We start from the raw sequence: 20,575 nt of genomic DNA on the forward strand, positions 1-20,575 counted from the left end.
TCAAATAAAATACTGTCTGGCGACAACACTGTCATAGAGGCAGTAACATTAGGGTCAAGCCGGGTGAGGGTGGGATTTATTTAGAGGTGAGGAAAATGGTTAGAATTGACAAAAAATATTATCATCGATATGTTATCTCAACTGTAACATCATTGTAATTGAATATAATTTCAAATTGTTCCTTTCAAGACAAGACCATTTCCTGTGGAGAAGATGGTTCCTGAAATGAGGGGTAAACTCTCAGTTTGAGCTATTTCGAATATGAAATCTGAAGGACCTAGAAATTGTCAGGATGAAAGCTTCTCCGCCCTGATGATCGTGTCCTCAGTCAATAATCTCCATCGTTCATTGGTTCGGTAGGTCACGTTAATAAGGAGGCGTGGATTTGAAACTAATCACAACTGCATTGTTGAGTAGAGCGTTGAAGAAATGTTTAACCGAATATAGTTTATTTGTGAACTATAACTCCGGTGACACTGAAACTGTCACCTTTACACCCTAAGTAAGAACAGAAGTTGTTTAACATAATAAACTAGCTAACGTTACTGTAAACTCGCTAGTCACATTCTAACGATTGAGGTCCCTGAAGTGAATAGCTGCATCAATTCTGAAGCAATTTGTCCACCGGTACTTTACGTTGTTAAATTCTTGTTTTTCAACTGGTAGGAAGCGGCTACACGAGCGAAATGCGCGCTCTCAACCATCTTCTTTGGGGTTATTGGACGGGGATGAAACATTTCACGAAAGAAAAGTAAATTATACTACGGGGAAGATACATTTAACATGCATCCACACAAACGAAATAATAACAAATATATACTTCAGTCGCTCGAAACCTCAAATCCCATATGTTCAGGCTCTGGTGCCTGATATGGTTGGACCACACACGTCAGTAATCCATGTAGCTCATCAAATGTTAAACGCATAAATTGTTCAACTAAAGAAACAATATCATTAGGATATTTATTGATTTATTTTTCAATTTGCCCCGTGCGGTTTATCACCATTGCTACAAAAGCGACAGTCGCGCTCTCATCCAAAATCAGTCACCCTCTCAACATTACGTTCTACGTCACGCGATGGGGATCCGCTAAACAACTTTTTCAGCCAATGAGAAAGTAGTCGAGCCTACCTGCCCACGCTCTTTTAACATTTCTAGGTATGTTTTGATATTTCTTTCATTCTGCACGGAGAACAGTGACCTAGAAGTGTGATTTGTTTATACGTTATTCGAGGTGAGTTTTGCTGGACAAGGTATGACATTCAAACGCATTGATAGAGAGAAATGCTTTTTTATCACTCGTTGAAATGCTGTTTATCACTCGTTTTATCACCGGTTGTGGTGGTGGTCGACAGACCGCTGTAAAGCGGGCTTGCACGGTATTCATTTGGCAACAATGCACAGCACTCGGCTAGGTTCTGCAAGTCCTTTATCTAGCTAACCTAGTGCTGTGGGATGAATGTGAATTTTGCTATTCTAAATAGCAGCCTACTGTAGGCTATTACAGTACTGTAAATCAATCAAAGATGATCTTTGGCTCAGTTATCTTTAGTTGTTTTGAAAGCAAGTAAGTAAATAATATATTAGTTCACAGTTGTCCAAAGCAAAGAGCCATGGTTCAATCCAAGACCTGGGTCCTGGCCCGTCACTTTGAAGGCTTCCCGGAGGACAGCAACTTTGAGCTGAAGCTGGAGCAGCAGCCAGAGCCTAAAGATGGAGGTAACAAACTAACACCTGTGGAGATGAGCTCATCACATGGACTTCGATCATCTGGACTAGTACTTGCACTGAGTACAAGATTCCTGTACCTGACTGAAGCCGATATGAGTGATGCCATCCGTTGTTGTTTTGTCTGTTTCAGAGGTGCTTCTCGAGGCACTGTTTCTCAGTGTGGATCCATACATGAGGTAGGGGAGAAAAGACAAAGGGGACGGGGTTGGATTCCCCTAACATTTTCCATTCAGGTCATGTTTCATGTAATGTGATATCTATAAGGAAAACTATATGTTATTATTCACTGAACAGTTTTGACTTTGCTAAACCACAGTTCTTCAGTAGATTTCCTGACAGAAAACATCTCATCTGATGTGTTCTTCTGTGGTTGTTTCCAGACCGTTCAGCCGACTGCGTATGAAAGAGGGGGGAGTGATGATCGGAACTCAAGTGGCCAAGTAAGAAAAATAAACCGGTCCGCGTCCGAATGGCACCATATTACCTACATAGTGCACTAGTGGGCCCTGGTCAAAAGCAGTGCACTATGTAGGGAATACGTTGCCATTTGGGATGCAGGCCTAAGTTAACTGCCTTTCATCTACCATGAGAGGACATGCATGCCTACCGTTTACTGGAAGAGAATGGGCCCTGCACCTGTTATTCATTTCTGAGGCAGTAGATTATCATTCGTGACTGCAGTTGTAAGAGAACAAATTGAATGCACTTGGCAGTGTACTCTGAGGTTCCGTTCCTGCCACAAGTGAATGGTTCAATGTGTTTTCACAGACAGTGTGTTATTGAGAGTGAGTCTGTCTGGATACGGACACAGAACCAAATGACTCTCCCCTGCATTCACTCTCTCCCCAGGGCTTTTTAAATGACTTCACTGAGTTTATTTCCTTGAATACTGTCATTAAAGTATCTTTGTGAATATGTGCAGATTGCTTCCATTGACATTTTCATATGTATTCAAATTAGTCTCTAGATAAACCATTTAGCGACCACTGAGGGTGAAGGTCGTAGTCCCAGATTAAACCTTCTCTGTGACTAGAAACACTTTCAATGGGAGATTGCCTAATGAACATACTTTACGATCTGTGTCTTCTGACACAGACTTGTTATCAACACTCTAAGTATGATCAACTACCCTAGTTAATTCAGTTTGTTTATTTGTTTGCGTGTGGTTTTCTAGGGTGATCCAGAGCAACAACTCAGCCTTCCCAATTGGGTGCCATGTGGTTGGTAGATGTGGCTGGAGGACACACACTGTGTCTGATGGGACAGGCCTGACACGCCTTCTGTCTGACTGGCCACAGGAGGTCCCCATGTCCCTGGCTCTGGGGGCCATCGGCATGCCTGGGTAAGGAATGGGGGACTTTCTGAGTGCCAGTGGCTTCTATTTTGGGGTAAAAGTCTCAGAAATCCCGGACCGAGGGCAACCGCACTCATCCAGAATGTCAGAACATTGTTAATGTGGGAGGCAACCCATCTGCCTAGGGAGAATAGTAAAAAAAAAACAAGAGTTACTATGGCATGAATCACCACTGGCCACAAAGTGTGTAACATTTATGTTTTCAGGTCAGAAGAAGGGCCTGGGTAAGGAGGGATTCTAACAGTTAATGTTTGAGCTAGTGTTGGAGAATTTGCAGCACAGCTGTTTCATGACAGATTAAATGTTGACCTCAAGTCTGCCAGGAAAAGCATCTGTATGTTTTTCTTTGAGTTTGATAAAACAAAGATTTGGGCCACAGATGTCTCCGGTCACCATTTCCGGTCCTGTTCCGCTGAACTCTAAACCGTTTGAATGAGTCACAATTCAGATGAGCATCCATCTGATGCTACTGCTTGTGTTTTTAAGGATCTAAAAAGCTTTATTTCGACGGTGAAGAATTATATATGGGAGAGGCGGGCAAGGATGAGAGAAAGGTTGAGGCGGGGATTGGCCTCACGACCATTGGGGTTGTACATGTGTGCTTTCTGATGGGAGTGTTCCCACTGGACCACACGGGTGACTCTTCTATGGTTAAACTTCTTATTAAAGAGCTCTCCCTCTGGTGCCCTGACTACTGGCTGACAGACCTTATGTGGTCTCCAGTGTTGTCTCCGCTGTTTGATCACTCTTTAAACAGTTTCAATATATGGAAACTCTTTGTCTGGGGGTTTGAGAATTTAAAAACATTTGAAAGACAAATGACTGTATTCCATGGACTATAAAGTTGTATTTTATTCTATTCCCTTGTAATCTGATTGCAGGTTAACAGCCCTGTACGGTCTGGAGGAGGTGCTGGGGCTGCAGGCTGGAGACACCCTCCTGGTGAACGCTGCAGCTGGGGCCGTGGGCTCCACTGTGGGCCAGATCGCTAAGATCAAGGGCTGCAGGGTGGTGGGCTCCACCGGGTCTGACGCCAAGGTAAGAATGAAAAAGAGATTTGTATGAAAGACTGTGAGGCAAAAATGCAACGGTCATCGTCTGTTTCATTGTCTTTATCCTTTGATTCAAAAAGGGGGCAGCACTTGATTAAGTTAAATTGTTTCATTTTCTTTTCCTGAACTTTTTTTGTTTATTCCTTTGTCTTTTTCTCTTTTCCGACACCAAGGTGGCCTTCCTCAAGGAGCTGGGCTTCGATGAGGCCTTCAACTACAAAACAGTCAGCTCTCTGGAGGAGGCCCTGAAGAGTGCCTCACCTGACGGATACCACTGCTTCTTTGAGAACGTAGGTTATATAGTAGTTAGAAAGTATTTGGTTGTAGTAAAGTATTTCAATAACATTTTATTAAGTAGTTATATAATAATTCCCTCTGATACTTGTAATATTGTGGTATTTCACTCTAGTTTTAATATCATTAGACAGATATACAGTGTCGGACGCTATCAGTGTTTTGTTATGGGTATTTCATCCTAACATATTTACCTGGATATAACTTACATTTTCCACATTTTCATAGGTGGGAGGCCCTTTCTCTAGTGTGGCCATCCCTCAGATGAAGGAGTTTGGAAGGATAGCCTTGTGCGGGGGCATCTCAACATACAATGACACCACTCCACAAACAGGTCTGCTCTCGCTCCCTTTTCATACAGAGATGCACATTTAAAGAACCAATTCAAATATACACAACTCTACATTGCATAACTCTGTAATTTGTGTTACCTTTATATGCTGTGAGTGTTGAGATTGTGCACTGACTGTGCTCATTTCAATATTCCACTAGAGGGCGCCGTTAGCCAGTATTACACTCAGAATGCTGTCGCCAGCTGAATGTTTCATTCAGTGGAGGCTGGTGGGGGAAGCTAGTGGCAGGCAGTCTCATTGTAATGGTCTGGAATAGAATAAATGGAACGGATCCATTTATGCCATTCCAGCCATTACAATGAGCCTGTCTTCCTATAGCTCCCCCCACCAGCCTCCCCTGGTTTCATTGCATAAAAATGAATGAAGAAGCATATTGGATCTTTGTTTTCCTTTGCCTATATTACACACTCTCTATAATCTCTTTCATCATCTTTCACTTTCTCTCTCTTACTCTCAATATCTCTAATTTTCTCTCTCTCGCTTTCTTTCACTTCTTTCTCTCTCTCTCGGACAGGCCCCTACCCCCACCTGACCATGATCTTTAAGCAGCTGAAGATGGAGGGCTTCCTGGTGGGCAGGTGGGAGCATAAGAACCAAGAGGCTCTGAGGAGACTGATGGCCTGGAAGAGGGAGGCAAGTACAGTACTGGGGATAAAAACTAGCCTGAAATCCAGACGTGTTTTGTGCTAACATTACACTCCTTGTGCTCTGACATGTTTGGCTTATGACATGGAATACAAGGAGTGGAATGTTAGCACAAACAGACTGGTACCCAGGGTACATAAAAACTGTCTGAAGTTCAGAATCATGAAAATGCTGTATTGGGTAACAATTTCGCACGCCATGTTTTACATATTGTGTAGATGTCTTGTTAGCTGTACACCCTGTTATTTTAATAAGCCCTTCATCTCATTTCGAGCTATTCATATTTACAATATGAAATGTCTGTGACGATCAGAGACTATAGACCTGTTAATGTCGTGTTTTTATCCACAGGGGAAACTGCAGTGTTATGAGCATGTCACTGAAGGCTTTGAGAACATGCCTGCTGCCTTTATGGGAATGCTGCAGGGAGAAAACATTGGAAAAGCCATTGTTAAAGTTTAGATGGCTTCAATGGATACTCTATCATTGGATTAGAATTCAACCATGACGTTGCATTCTGGAATCATTTTTCTATAGTGCATTCGTAGCACAACCTTATTATACCTTCACATCATAGTCTGTCCTTGAATCCAAATGTTTACTTTGTATGAAGTATTAAAGTGTTTTTATGGCTTTTGTTGTCTGACTTCATTGTTTTACTCACAAATCAGAGTCAAAGGAATTGATGGTGTTTCATAGGCGACCTAGTAGTAATGGCAAGATGTGCATCGCCACACTACCACAGACCTAGGTTGTTCTGTCTTATTGCAGGCTATAGCTCTAAAAATAACTGCTCATAATTAATGCTTCTCATCTCCTTGAAAGCAGGAAGAAGGGACTTTGTTCATTAGGTACCAAACGGCAGTAAAAAGGACTAAAACGGTAAGGGACTACCTGGAATTGTCCAGTAAGAAACGTTCCTTTTCCATTTGAAAACATTTACTACAGTGTGCCCTAATGAATGTGACCCAGGGCTTTGAAGCTCCTATGCTGTCATTGAGTGGATCCAAAACAATAGTGTAAGGTATATCACCCCTTAGCTATCTACAACATCCCTTTGTTTGATATGAATGAGACGTCTTTATTTTTAGTTACTGATTTGAATTTCAGTAGAGTTCAGGTGACAAGATGTTCGTTTCTGTAATAAGACCAACCTCAAGGTGAGAGCCTGTCATGTACATAACCATGGAAGGAAATCATGATTCATACCAAAAATGTAATCTGATGGGAATATTACAATGTATTTGATTCATTCAGATCACTTTGGTCCATCAATCCACAGAATAAATTACTTTCTCATTTGATTTGAATGTTTAGCGCTATTACTTTCCCAGCTCCAATGCTATTTGACCCTGCTTCTTGACTCACAGGTTCTCTCAACCAATCCCCTGCTGGTTCTGTAGTAAACCAGGAATTTGTCAAGTCACCGTGATTTGTGGAATAAACTATTGTACATGTTGCCTACACAATATGCAGCATTCATATAGTCAAACCAATGGTCCCTTTCGATTCATTCCAGAAAATTCTATGTTCAAGTATTCAATGCATTTGAATGACCCAAATCTTAAGAAATAGCCTAATCTACACACAAAATATGAAAAGGTATCATTTGCATTGCTTGAAGCACAATATTTCTATTGTCATCCCCGTCAAGCAGTTGGCTCGTGGATCGCCCACGAGGGGCAGGGCTTATGCGCGGCTTTTATAAACCCGGCAGCGTCACTTCACACACTGAAAGCCGCTTGCTGTCAAAGGAGCTTAGAATTGTGTTGTAACAGACCGCCAATAAACCACCATCAACATGATTATCGAAATTGAAGATAAGGTAAGACATGTTTTTGCTTCGTGCATAGCTCTTTTGATTGATCATCCAACTCAGTTTGGGGGTTTTGAAGCGTTTATAATGTCATCGAATGTTCATTCCTAATATGCAACTAACTGGCTCGGTTTATCTGGACTAGGCAAACGTTTTCAATCTCCTCTAACTTTCTGGCTAAATCGCTACCGTCCCAGTTAGTGTTGTATTTTCGCTATTTAATGTGTAAATTCCAGATAACCTGGATTTTTTTAGTGGTTGTGTTGCATCATCATGGTTGCAATGTTTTAAGTGTCAGGCAGATAGAATCAGTCCCGGGCAGTGATGTGTATAAACCCTGGAATACTGTTATGTATTGGCCGTTAAGAGGTTTTGAAGCCTCTGGTCGGCCATGTTGGCACTCCCCGGTAGGAACTCTTTCATGGGAATTAATGCAATTCTACAGTATTTAAAGGACAAAATGACAGGTATTTAAGTTGTTGCAGTAAGGACAGTAACATTAGTCATCTGAAAACATACTTTAAGGAATGTATGTTTAGTTCAGATTATATATTTTGAAAGTATGCATTTAGGTGTGTGTGTAATAATGTGTCAAAAACAAATGTAGACATGAATAAGTGCATTTCTATAGCTTCCTAAATATTTTTTACAATGTGAGGGAGGGCCAAGCTGGCGGTATGGTGGCTTCAACACAGTGCCCCGTGTCAATCATCGTGTGTGTGGGATAGTCTATCAAAGTCCTGTTCCAGCCTCAAACGGCTTAAGGTTGGCGCTTAACAAGGTCCTATAAACCACTATCATGTTCATATCAACCAAAAAGTATTATATTCTTCTGATGCCAGACATTGTTGATGGCCAATAACATATTCTATGTTTGTCATTCTCATTGTGGCTGGACAATGTGTTCTGTAGGCTCTTCCTCACAGTTTTAATTAGAAATGTGTTCTCTACTGTTCTGTAGGATTCCTTCTTCAGTGCCCTGAAGGAAGCAGGAGACAAGCTGGTGGTAGTAGACTTCACAGCCTCCTGGTGCGGCCCCTGCAAGAACATTGCGCCCTTCTTCAAAGTGAGTGGTCCAACACTCAACGTCTCTAGCTGAGCTGTACCATTACTCACGCGGGAAGGTTCTTCTGATTTAGTGTCTGATCTTGTTCTAGGGCCCGTATTCATAAAGCGTCTTAGACTTGGAGTGCTGAGCAAGGATCAGTTCTGCATTTTTACGTCATAATCAATATGATTACAAGGACAGGGTGGATCTGTTACTAGATCAGCTCTCCCACTGAGATGCTTTATGAATACAGGCCCAGTTGTGCCTAGTTAAGATGCACCCTGCTAGCTGTAGCTGTCAGATGGTCTCCTGTGAGAGGCCTCATGCCAAGTAGGGGGAATCTGAAGGGGTTGGTTGGTCTGAGCCTGAGATATTATGGAAGAAGAAAAAACAGTGCACAAACCCTATTCCCTACATGGTACACTATTTCTGACCAGGGCCCATAGGACTCTGGTCAAAAGTAGTATACTATGTAGGGAATAGGATGCCATTTAGGATGTAGCCTGTGTTGTGGTGGCCATGTCGTCTTGACAACCGTCGAGGAAGCCTCCTAGGACTTGGAACATTGCGCTTATCAAGTGAAGAGCCCTTAATATAGACTGTAAACAGAATGCTAATGAACAATGCTGAGATGATCAGTCATAAGCCCACTGAGGCAGAGCAGGGTTGTGAAGTAGGGCCTTGCCGTAAACTATTTCAAACGAAAAACTGGGTCAATACTCACATTACGTAGCATTCAAGTGGAGATGTGAATCAACCTATGGTGTGTGTCCTCCATCAATACCCCTTGTCTGGTATGTCTCTGGGTCAATAACAGACAGGTGGATACATGAGCTGCTGTGTCTGACTCATCTGGTTGAGTTAATGGTTACAAAATTCCCAAGTGGAGGATTCTGGATTCCCCCCTCCCCTCCGGTTCCGTGAATCTTCTAACCAGGATTTCTGGAAAACCTGGGGATTTTGGGGAAGCTAATATAATTTTGGAATCCTAGTTTAGCCAGCAGTACACTGCTAGGCCTGTTTTCCCATTGGGGCTGCCTTGCTGACCCTTGACGTTTAACCTGTGCGCTCTGCTCCTCTACAGGGGCTTTCGGAAAAACCAGAGAACAAGAATGTGGTTTTCCTCAAGGTGGACGTGGACGAGGCAGCGGTGAGTCAACTGTGTGTGTGTTCCACAACCATTGAACAACTGTTAATAGCTCTTGTTGAAAGTGCTTGAGCATTATGTACAGGAGGTTGAAGTGCTGAATTGGGACATTATCAGATTTTCTGTGAATTAGTACAAAACGTCCAGTTGGTGTATGTGAATACAGATAACTCTTTGTAAAGATGGGTGGCTTGCCTAACATTGACTAGACCTCATGTATGTAGATCTATTGGGAAACACCACGAGGCTATCTCTTGAAGTACAAGACTCGAGAGGATACTTTGGTTAGGAAAGTGGGGTCAGTAGACGAGCCGGCTGTCTGGCTGGCCGGCAGTTTTCAGGTGAAAGGTTACTATCCAATTGTGACTTTGTTGCGTTGAGCTGGGGTTGCTGTGGCTACGGGAAGTGGCTTCGCGTGTTTTTGTACAGTCCAGACACTGGGTTGAACCCATGAGTCAGTCATCTCAGCTGTCTGTGTTGGGTCATATAGTATGTAGACTACTGTGTGGCTGGGTGTACAGAGGGGGGTTCCAAAACCTGCTTTTCCCTTGTATATTATTACAGAAGGCTTGAGGCGATTTGCCCAGTCAGTTAGGACAAACCTGTCCTGCAGAACTAAGGCGTTCCTTACTGGGTGATACTCAACCACATCAATGTGCTTTTAATAGAGGGAGCCTGTTTATTTACACTACTATTGTACCTTTTTAGCATGGCTTCTGATAGCCAAAAAAATAAACGTACAACAGGGATTTGAGAGGAATGGGAGATGCAGTAGAGGAATGCTGAGGCAGAGGGCACGTAGTCAGGACGACTGGCTACTATTCTGAACTGTGAGTGGCGATCTATCTGGCGCCCAGACCTGATGAAGCATCAGCCAAGTGTCTGCTACACAGAGTGGAAGAGAAGTCCAGTAGCTACAAGATCATCAGCAGACTCCGTCACCGTTATCTACCATCCTCTGACCCATCTCTCTCCGCTCAAGCCAGGAACTGACCCTCTCCATCTTCAGAGGATGCAGCGATCAAAGACTTGGCCTCTATTGGTTGATCTGTCATGATATATTGCTTGTTTGGTCTACGTTTGAATCACCCTTCACTCTGCCTCCTCCTATAGGATGTGGCCAAACACTGTGACATCAAATGCATGCCGACGTTCCATTTCTACAAGAATGAGAAAAAGGTGGGTATTTTCTTGTCTTTTCCTTTTTATAAATAATAAAAAGGGTAACACTTAACTTATGGTCGCTTTAGTTGATTTCCCTCTCGGGGTAAAGACTGTATTATATTTAGTATAACAGTCGGCTGTACCGCTGAACTAGCCTGTTTTTGCATGTAATTGTGGGACATGAAAGTGATATTAGAATTCCCTGTGGTGTCGTTCCCAGGTGGATGATTTCTCTGGGTCCAACGAAGCCAAACTGGAGGAGAAGGTCAACACTCTGAGGTCATGAGGAAGAGGCTGACACGCACATCTGCACTGACGCTGTACAAACGCCACCACCAACCAATTGTCTTTAGACCGAATTCCCCCTTGAAGGAATAATTCCACTATAGTCCCAATTCCCTCTCAAAGGACAGATTCCACCAAATGTACAACAAAACATTGTTTTAATTCAATTATTATTCTTTTTAAAATTGTTATTAAATGTTAATACCAAACCATGCCTCTAAATCCTCCAGTGTATTAGTCGTTCTTATTCAGGTCAGGAGTTTATCTCCATTTTTAAAAAGGACCATAATATTTTAATGTATTTTTCTATATTAGAGCAATGCTGTTGGGATTTAGAATATTCTGTCGAAGTGGGTGGATTCAATAAACTAAGATGAATGCTGAGTTCACTAAATCTTTTTTTGGGGATGAGTTAATGTACTAGGGTTGCACTACTCTTCATGGCGCAGTAGTCAACTGTATATTTAACTTTCTCGACTAGAATTGAGCATCCCATTTGCATGTTGTGTTTTATAGCCTAATGTTTATCTAGATTTAGTAGGTATGAAAATATAGCTTAGAAATGTGTAGTCTAAGATGCTATACATTCTAAAGCATCATGTAGTAACTACAGTAAAGGGAGAGTGCTTTAAGGCCTAGATTCAGATCAAGTGATAGCCGACACCCGCATAGCTGACATCTGAGGTGTAACTGCATTGGAGCCGTCTTGGTCCTTGTCACAACGCCACACCCATCCCAGTCGTGTTAGACTTTCAGAATGAAAAAGCGTAGGCTATATAGAAATTATGCACATAGTAAGTGAAATTAGGATTTATCATCTTCATTGAGGTGTAAATTAGCCTACATCTCACATTGCAGTGTTTGAATTTGTAAACAATGCTGCATTTGGATTTCACTTAATGTGACGCTGTGCAGCCAATGGCAATGTCCCCGTTAGGTATAATGCCAGGAACCTCATGTAGATTTTGCAGCTCTAATGCAGTTCCACCTCCATACCAAAACAACCTCTATGCAGATCTGCTTGAATAGAGCCCTAAGATGCAATCTAAAGCAACATCCATCTTAAAGCACTATGAATATTTTATTTAACCTAGTCAATTGACAGAACATATCCTAATTTACAGCAATGACCTAGGGGATGATCAAGGCACTGCCTTGCTGTAAATTAGGATTTGTTCTGTCAACTTACTAGGTTAAATAAAATATTCATAGTGCTTTAAGAAGTTGGAGATGATTAGGTGACAACAATGGTATATGAGCCAGACTGGGAATTTAGCCAGGACACCAGGGTTAACACCCCTACTCTTACAATAAGTGCCATGGGATCTTTAATGACCTCAGAGTCCGGACACAATTTTAACATCCCATCCAAAAGACAGCACCCTACACAAGGCAATGTCCTCAATCACTGTGATATTTTTTTAGACCGGAGGAAAGGGTTCTTCCTTCTGGCCCTCCAACACCACTTCCAGCAGCATCTGGTCTCCCATCCAGGGACCAACCATGATCAACCTTGCTTAGCTTCAAAAGCAATCCAGCAGTGGGTTGCAGGGTGGTATGCTGCTGGTACACTGATTCTAGGGAACTATAGTAAAGGCATGGAGAGAACCACTGCCGGCATCTGACATGCTTTAGCGTCACAACACCCAACAGCAGAGATGAGGTACTAGTGGCGTTCCAGCCCAACTACAATGCAGACGCCTGCCAGATCTCGCAAACACTTAGGTGTTTAACATATCAGCTAATCATACGATATAGCAATCTGATGCCATTCACTTGCTCACATAGGCTTGGCTCTGAAAAACATTGAGGAAGATACAGTTGGAGTGAATGGAACCGATTCAGTTGTATTTTATGCTTTAATAAAAACGTGAGGATAGTTTACACATATACATTGGACAATCACATCGTTTTTACACATCATACCAGTATAGCAGCATATTTAATACTGTTCATTTTCTATATGAAAAAAATACAGCTTTATTTTACAAAATGTATCTGTGGGGGGGCGGGGGACAGAATTCATGGTTTACATTTATGAAATAATTACACAAAATTCCCTTCACGGAGAGCGAAATCTTCTTTCACGTTGAAATGTGTTAAATATTAAAATATCCAGTTTTCCTTTTCCTGTAAAGTTGAGAGAAAATGAAAAAGACTATTAGACTAAATCATTTGTCATTTTCAAAACCTTTTATTTATGGCTTGATATTTGAAATGTAGAAAACATTGCCATTAGTCCCGTAGTTATAAACTACTCGGTGCCTGCCTGTTTTCATCTGACTGTTGGGGTTTGAACAAGCCCAGTTGGCTGTTTTCCCAGTGAGAGAGTAGGCGGAAAAAAAAAGTGGCATCACAATGGATGGATAGCCCTGCAGTGTGGCTCATAGCCAAATGGCTTTCTGTCCAATCAGAAGTGAGAGAGAGGTTTTCTCATTCAGTTATATCTGTCAGCCTTGAGTTTAGCAGTACATTGGAATTAGAGTTTTCACCTGGAAAAAACATTTCTGACATTATCTTTACCTAGATGTTCAGTCAGATTAGCTTTCTCTGGTAGAGTGGCACGTCAGCCAGATACTGTACATCTTCCCATTTAATCAGATACAGAGCATTCGGAAAGTATTCAGAGCCTTTAACCTTTTCCACATTTTGTTATGTACAGCCTTATTCTAAAATGTATTCAATTGTTATTTCCCCTCATCAATCTACACACAATACCCTATAATGACAAAATAAAAAATACATGTTTTTTACACATTTTTGCACATGTATATATATATATATATATATATATTTATAAAACTGAAATATCACATTTACATAATTATTCAGACCCTTTACTCAGTACTTTGTTGAAGCACCTTTGGCAGCGGTTACAGCCTTGAGTCTTCTTGGGTATAACGCTACAAGCTTGGCACACCTGTATTTGGGGAGTTTCTCCCATTCTTCTCTGCAGATCCTCTCAAGCTCTGTCAGGTTGGTTGAAACATTGCTACACAGCTATCTCTAGATATGTTTGATCGGGTTCAAGTCCGGGCTCTGGCTGAGCCAGGCAAGGACATTTAGAGACTTGTCCCGAAGCCACTCCTGCATTGTCGTGCTTAGGGTCATTGTCCTGTTGGAATGTTAACCTTCGCTCATGTCTGAGGTCATGAGTGCTCTGGAGCAGGTTTTCATAAAGGATCTCTCTGTACTCTGCTCCGTTTTATCTTTCCCTCGATCCTGACTTGTCTCCCAGTCCCTGCCACTGAAAAACATCCCCACAGCATGATGCTGCCACCACCATGTTTCACCGTAAGGATGGTGCCAGGTTTCCTCTAGAAGTGACGCTTGGAATTCAGGCCAAAGAGTTCAATCTTGGTTTCATCAGACCAGAGAATCTTGTTTCTAATGGACTGAGTCCTTTAGGTGTCTTTTGGCAAACTCCAAGCGGGCTGTCATGTGCTTTTTACTCAGGAGTGGCTTAAAGGCCTGATTGGTGGAGTTCTGCAGAGATGGTTGTCCTTCTGGAAGGTTCTCCCATTTGCACAGAGGAACTCTGGAGCTCTATCAGAGTGACCATCGGGTTCTTGGTCACCTCCCTGATCAAGGCTCTTCTCCCCCGATTGCTCAGTTTGGCCGGGCGGTCAGCTCTAAGAAGAGTCTTGGTGATTCCAGACTTCTTCAATTTAATAATGATGGAGGCCACTGTGTTCTTGGGAACCTTCAATGCTGCAGAAATGTTTTGTTACCCTTCCCTATATCGGTGCCTCGACACAATTTTGTCTCAGAGCTCTACCGACAATTCCTTCGACCTCATGACTTGGTGTTTGCTCTTACATGTACTGTCAACTGTGGGACCTTACTGTATATAGGCAGATGTGTGCCTTTCCAAATCATGTAAAATCAACTTAATTTACGACAGGTGGACTCCAATCAAGTTGTAAAAACATCTCAAAGATGATCAATGGAAACAGGATGCACCGGTCTGAATACTTGTGTAAATAAGGTTCTGTTTTTTATTTGAATGAAATTTGCTAAAAAAATCTTAAAACCTGTTTCCGCTTCGTCATTATAGGTTATTGTCATTATAGGTTGTTAATGAGGATTTTTATTTTATTTAATCCATTTTAGAATAAGGCTGTAAAGTATCAAAATGTGAAAAAAATGGAAGAGGTCTGAATACTTTCAGAATGCACCGTATGTGCCCAGTTAGTACTGAACCTCTCTGTCCAGCCATACCTTGGCCCAACTCCAACAGACAGAGAGGGAGAGCTGAGCTGAGACACAGACCTGGGTTCAAATACGACATGAAACCTTACAACATACTTTGAGTGTCTGCTCTAGCCTGCCAATAGTGCCATGGGCTGGTTTGCAGTTTTGGGACTATTCTATTGGTTGATTATGCCAGGCATGCTCAATCAAGCACTGCCGGTAAAGTATTTTCAATTATTTCAAATATTGTTTGTGCCTAGGTCTGGTGAGTGTGCCTCACATTACAGAGAGATTGTATAGTAGGTCACTTTGTATTGCTGTACTAGGGTTTCTTTCAAATGATGACACAGACACAAACTAGGCCTCATTTAGGATAAGGGGAAGAGAGGAGAGATAATGATTTCCTTATGAGCATTATTAATGTTATGATTTGTCATTCCTGACTAGAGATGTTCCTGACATATTTTGATCTGTGTGTGATCAAGCAGTACTATGCGGTCTGGTAGTACCTGGTGGTCTGGTAGTACAGAGTGGTCTGGTATTACCTGGTGGTCTGGTAGTACAGAGTGGTCTGGTAGTACAGAGTGGTCTGGTAGTACCTGGTGTTCTGGTAGTACAGAGTGGTCTGGTAGTACAGAGTGGTCTGGTAGTACCTGGTGGTCTGGTAATACCTGGTGGTCTGGTAGTACAGAGTGGTCTGGTAGTACCTGGTGGTCTGGTAGTACAGAGTGGTCTGGTAGTACAGAGTGGTCTGGTAGTGTAGAGTGGTCTGGTAGTACAGAGTGGTCTGGTAGTGTAGAGTGGTCTGGTAGTACAGAGTGGTCTGGTAGTACAGAGTGGTCTGGTAGTGTAGAGTGGTCTGGTAGTACAGAGTGGTCTGGTAGTGTAGAGTGGTCTGGTAGTGTAGAGAGGTCTGGTAGTACAGAGTGGTCTGGTAGTACAGAGTGGTCTGGTAGTACAGAGTGGTCTGGTAGTGTAGAGTGGTCTGGTAGTGTAGAGTGGTCTGGTAGTACAGAGTGGTCTGGTAGTACAGAGTGGTCTGGTAGTGTAGAGAGGTCTGGTAGTACAGAGTGGTCTGGTAGTACAGAGTGGTCTGGTAGTACAGAGTGGTCTGGTAGTGTAGAGTGGTCTGGTAGTGTAGAGTGGTCTGGTAGTACAGAGTGGTCTGGTAGTACAGAGTGGTCTGGTAGTACAGAGTGGTCTGGTAGTGTAGAGTGGTCTGGTAGTACAGAGTGGTCTGGTAGTACAGAGTGGTCTGGTATTACAGAGTGGTCTGGTAGTACAGAGTGGTCTGGTAGTACAGAGTGGTCTGGTAGTACAGAGTGGTCTGGTAGTGTAGAGTGGTCTGGTAGTACAGAGTGGTCTGGTAGTACAGAGTGGTCTGGTAGTGTAGAGAGGTCTGGTAGTACCTGGTGGTCTGGTAGTAAAGAGTGGTCTGGTAGTACAGAGTGGTCTGGTAGTACAGAGTGGTCTGGTAGTACAGAGTGGTCTGGTAGTGTAGAGAGGTCTGGTAGTACCTGGTGGTCTGGTAGTAAAGAGTGGTCTGGTAGTACCTGGTGGTCTGGTAGTACTGGTTGGTCTGGTAGTGTGTGTGTGTGTGTGTGTGTGTGTGTGTGTGTGTGTGTGTGTGTGTGTGTGTGTGTGTGTGTGTGTGTGTGTGTGTGTGTGTGGTTTGTCACCTAGAGCAGTCGTGCCCGCTCCACCCTAGACTGCAGTGACACCTGTTAGGCCTGATGCACCTCCCACCGTTCAGACAGGATGACGAGCACACCGCTGTGAAAACAAACACTGTCAATAAAACCTTAAACCATTCAACACATATATATATATACACATATATATGTACACACACACACCACACACACACTCTATCAGCTTTGCATGCACCTGACCAATAACTATACTAAGGCTGAGGCAGTTATTGCCTTTGACCAGGAGAGCAACTTTGGTTTTAGAAGTGGTTGGGACATAATTATATTTTTACTCCAGACAGCCTACCCGACCGCTCGGAGGTGTCCGCATGGTCCTAAAGCACACTATTGCCTCGTTTTGTATCACTTTCCAATTATAAAACTGGGTGGGGACAAAAATGCAATTTCAGAACGTGAAAGTTGCGCCCCTGCCTTTGACTAAATGAGTAACAGGGAGAAGGTGTGGACACACACCCACACTTTCAGTAAGGGTCAGAATCTCATCTACAGGACTTCCTCATAATAGCAGATGTTTCCTGGTAGAACCCTTGGTTACTCAGGCGAACTTCTGGGCAGAATAACTTGGTCTCACCCTTTTTCTAGGGAAACACTATCAAAACGGTGTTTTCCACATCCATATTCTCCTGAAATGCAGACAAACATTTAGTTCAAACAGGACATGATTGAACAGAAAAAGAGAAGGTAGTGGCTTTGTTTCAGTATTACTGAGTCAACAAATGACCTCATCATGTCTGAGAGAACAAAAGCACACTGACATACTGTACAGTAGACATCATGTTGTCGCCACGCACTGACGAGGCCCTTCTAACTGCCCTTCGGGGATTAATAAAGTTGTATGGAATTGAATTGAACAGTATGCCTAACAATCCAAGAGGTAGTCTGTCTATAGGAAAGGGTCATGTTTCAGTCCATGCTTCTACGATGATAGTAGTGGTTGCTTTGGACTTTGGACTTGCCTGTCACTGCAAGCGCACGGTTGTCACAGACGTGCATTACTACGGCAACAGTAGTCTACAGTATGACGCACGTAACTCCTATTACTTCTTTTAAGAAAAAGTGTTTTAGGAAAACTCAAAGTTATCTGGTAACTGAAGTAGTTTTGGGACAGCTCACAGTAAGATAACTTCCTAAAATATCTGCAGCTTCATTTTTTAAATCCTATTTCCAAAGCTTCGTTTAATACTTTTTGCTTCACTGCTTTCATCAGTGACAACCTGGTGACGTCCCTATCTCCCATCTCCCTAGAGGCCACACGATAATATGTTCCTTACAAAAGTCCTATTCAACATTCCACACAAGCTAAGGCCCCTACTGTAGGTAAGTATGCTTATATTGTAGTCACAAAGTGGAAACCCGCTCAGGAGGTAATACATTAAGGATACATCTGTGTCTCACATCAATGAGCTCCTCACACACACACACTGAACCACACTCACACTCACTCACCACTGTGAAACAAACAAAAACACACACACACACTCCTCACCGACAAAATGAAGACAACACATCCACACCCACCGCTGTGACACACTCTCACATACTTACCACTGTGACAGCGCGTCCCTGTCCAGCCCGTGGGACACTCGCACTGGTAGGGTGCCGCGCACCGCCCGCCGTTCAGACACGGCAGGATGCAGATAGCTGTGATTTGATTGGAGGAGAGACACAAACATAAACTGGAAGGTCATCAACAATTATGTGTTTCACCACACGGACTAAACCTCTGGGGTCATTCAACACAGGCAAGCTGTGTGTGTTGTGGGTAGGAAGCGGTGGTCAAAGGGCAGCTTTCTCTCTGGCTACGTCCAACATGGCACCCTAATTCTCTATATAGTGTACTACTCTGCTGTGTACAGGGCATTCGGATAGAATTTAGACCTCTTCCCCTTTTCCACATTTTGTTACGTTACAGCCTTATTCTAAAATGGATTACATAAAAACCTTTCCTCGTCAATCTACACACAATACCCCATTAGGACATGGCAAAAACAGGTTTGGTAGACATTTTTGCAAATGTATAAAAAAATAAATGCCTTATTTATATAACTATTCAGACCCTTTGCTATGAGACTCGAAATTGAGTTCAGGTGCATCTTTGATCATCCAGGTTTCCATTGATCATCCTTGAGATGTTTCTACAACTTGATTGGAGTCCACCTGTGGTAAATTCAAAGTCACACACCCATCTATATAAGGTCCCACAGTTGACAGTGCATGTCAGAGCAAAAACCAAGCCATGAGGTCGAAATAATTGTCCGTAGAGCTCCGAGACAGGATTGTGTCGAGGCACAGATCTGGGGAAAAGATACCAAAAAATGTCAGCAGCATTGAACGTCCCCAAGAACACAGTGGCCTCTATCATTCTTACATGGAAGAAGTTTGGAACCACCAAGACTCCTAAAGCTGGCCGCAATCGGGGGAGAAGGTCCTTGGTCAGGGAGGTGACCAAGAACCCGATGGCCACTCTGATAGAGCTCTAGAGTTCCTATGGGGAGATGGGAGAACCTTCCAGAAGGACAACCATCTCTGCAGCACTCCACCAATCAGGCCTTTATGGTAGAGTGGCCAGATGGAAGCCACTCCTCAGTAAAATACACATGACAGCCCTCTTGGAGTTTGCCAAAGGACTGTCAGACCATGAGAAACAAGATTCTCTGGTCTGATGAAACAAAGGCAGCATCATGCTGTGGGGATGTTATTCAGCGGTAGGGACTGGGAGACTAGTTAGGATCGAGGGAAAGATGAACAGAGCAAAGTACAGAGAGATGAAAACCTGCTCGAGAGCACTCAGGACCTTAGACTGGGGTGAAGGTTCACCTAGAACAGGACAACAATCGTAAGCACACAGCCAAGACAACACAGGAGTGGCTTCGGGACAAGTGTCTGAATGTCCTTGAGTGGCCCAGCCAGAGCCTGGATGTAAACCCGATCTAACATCTCTGGAAAGACCTGAAAATAGCTGTGCAGCGACGCTCCCCATCCAACCTGACAGAGCTTCAGAGAATCTGCATAGAAGAATGGGAGAAACTCTCCAAATACAGGTGTGCCAAGCTTGTAGCGTCGTAGCCAAGAAGACTCGAGGCTGTAATTGCAGCCAAAGGTGCCTCAACAAAGTACTGAGTAAAGGGTCTGAATACTTATATACATGTGATGTTGAAGTTTTTTTTCTTTGGCATTATGGGATATTATTTGTAGATTGAGAACGTTTTTTTGAAATCCATTTTTGAATAAGGCTGTAACGTCAGAAAATGTAGAACAAGTCAAGTGGTCTGAATGCACTGTATCAAACTCAACCTTTCTACTGTGTGAATAGGGTTCCAGGCTCAACCTCTCTCTATTGTGTGAATAGGGTTTCAGGCTCAACCTCTCTATTGTGTGAATAGGGTTTCAGGCTCAACCTCTCTATTGTGTGAATAGGGTTTCAGGCTCAACCTCTCTATTGTGTGAATAGGGTTTCAGGCTCAACCTCTCTATTGTGTGAATAGGGTTTCAGGCTCAACCTCTCTATTGTGTGAATAGGGTTTCTGGCTCAACCTCTCTACTGTGTGAATAGGGTTTCTGGCTCAACCTCTCTACTGTGTGAATAGGGTTTCAGGCTCAACCTCTCTCTACTGTGTGAATAGGGTTTCAGGCTCAACCTCTCTATTGTGTGAATAGGGTTTCAGGCATAACCCCTCTACTGTGTGAATAGGGTTTCAGGCTCAACCTCTCTCTACTGTGTGAATAGGGTTTCAGGCTCAACCTCTCTACTGTGTGAATAGGGTTTCAGGCTCAACCTC

The 20,575-nt window shown here is 43.0% G+C and overlaps 3 protein-coding genes across 4 annotated transcripts in view; 2 read left to right on the forward strand and 1 right to left on the reverse strand.

The window, feature by feature from the left end:
* Positions 1–1,086: 1,086 nt before the first annotated feature.
* Positions 1,087–6,050, forward strand: LOC139417129 (prostaglandin reductase 1-like). 2 transcript variants are annotated; one of them, XM_071166376.1, is made up of 10 exons: positions 1,087–1,254; positions 1,589–1,720; positions 1,863–1,908; positions 2,113–2,172; positions 2,907–3,074; positions 3,968–4,124; positions 4,312–4,428; positions 4,661–4,766; positions 5,300–5,418; positions 5,782–6,050. In XM_071166376.1, the coding sequence occupies exons 2-10, from the start codon at positions 1,615–1,617 to the stop codon at positions 5,890–5,892; spliced, it is 990 nt and encodes a 329-aa protein (XP_071022477.1). In that variant the 5' UTR covers positions 1,087–1,254; positions 1,589–1,614; the 3' UTR covers positions 5,893–6,050. The 2 variants fall into 2 exon arrangements, with proteins under 2 accessions (XP_071022477.1, XP_071022476.1); XM_071166375.1 differs by having other exon boundaries at positions 1,087–1,235.
* Positions 6,051–7,147: 1,097 nt separating this feature from the next.
* LOC139417130 (thioredoxin-like) lies at positions 7,148–11,274 on the forward strand. The gene is made up of 5 exons (XM_071166377.1): positions 7,148–7,255; positions 8,208–8,312; positions 9,379–9,444; positions 10,555–10,620; positions 10,826–11,274. The coding sequence occupies exons 1-5, from the start codon at positions 7,232–7,234 to the stop codon at positions 10,889–10,891; spliced, it is 327 nt and encodes a 108-aa protein (XP_071022478.1). The 5' UTR covers positions 7,148–7,231; the 3' UTR covers positions 10,892–11,274.
* A 1,461-nt stretch (positions 11,275–12,735) lies between these two features.
* LOC139417482 (sushi, von Willebrand factor type A, EGF and pentraxin domain-containing protein 1-like) overlaps positions 12,736–20,575 on the reverse strand; it is a 171,971-nt gene continuing 164,131 nt past the window's right edge. The window contains exons 48-50 of the mRNA XM_071166761.1: positions 18,342–18,437; positions 16,764–16,857; positions 12,736–13,020 (exon numbers count right to left, since the gene is read on the reverse strand). Coding sequence (XP_071022862.1) covers positions 12,990–13,020; positions 16,764–16,857; positions 18,342–18,437 — 221 coding nt within the window. The 3' untranslated portion in view covers positions 12,736–12,989. The remainder of the gene's footprint in view (positions 13,021–16,763; positions 16,858–18,341; positions 18,438–20,575) is intronic.

Source organism: Oncorhynchus clarkii, chromosome 9 (assembly GCF_045791955.1).
Source record: "Oncorhynchus clarkii lewisi isolate Uvic-CL-2024 chromosome 9, UVic_Ocla_1.0, whole genome shotgun sequence".
NCBI lineage: Eukaryota > Metazoa > Chordata > Actinopteri > Salmoniformes > Salmonidae > Oncorhynchus > Oncorhynchus clarkii.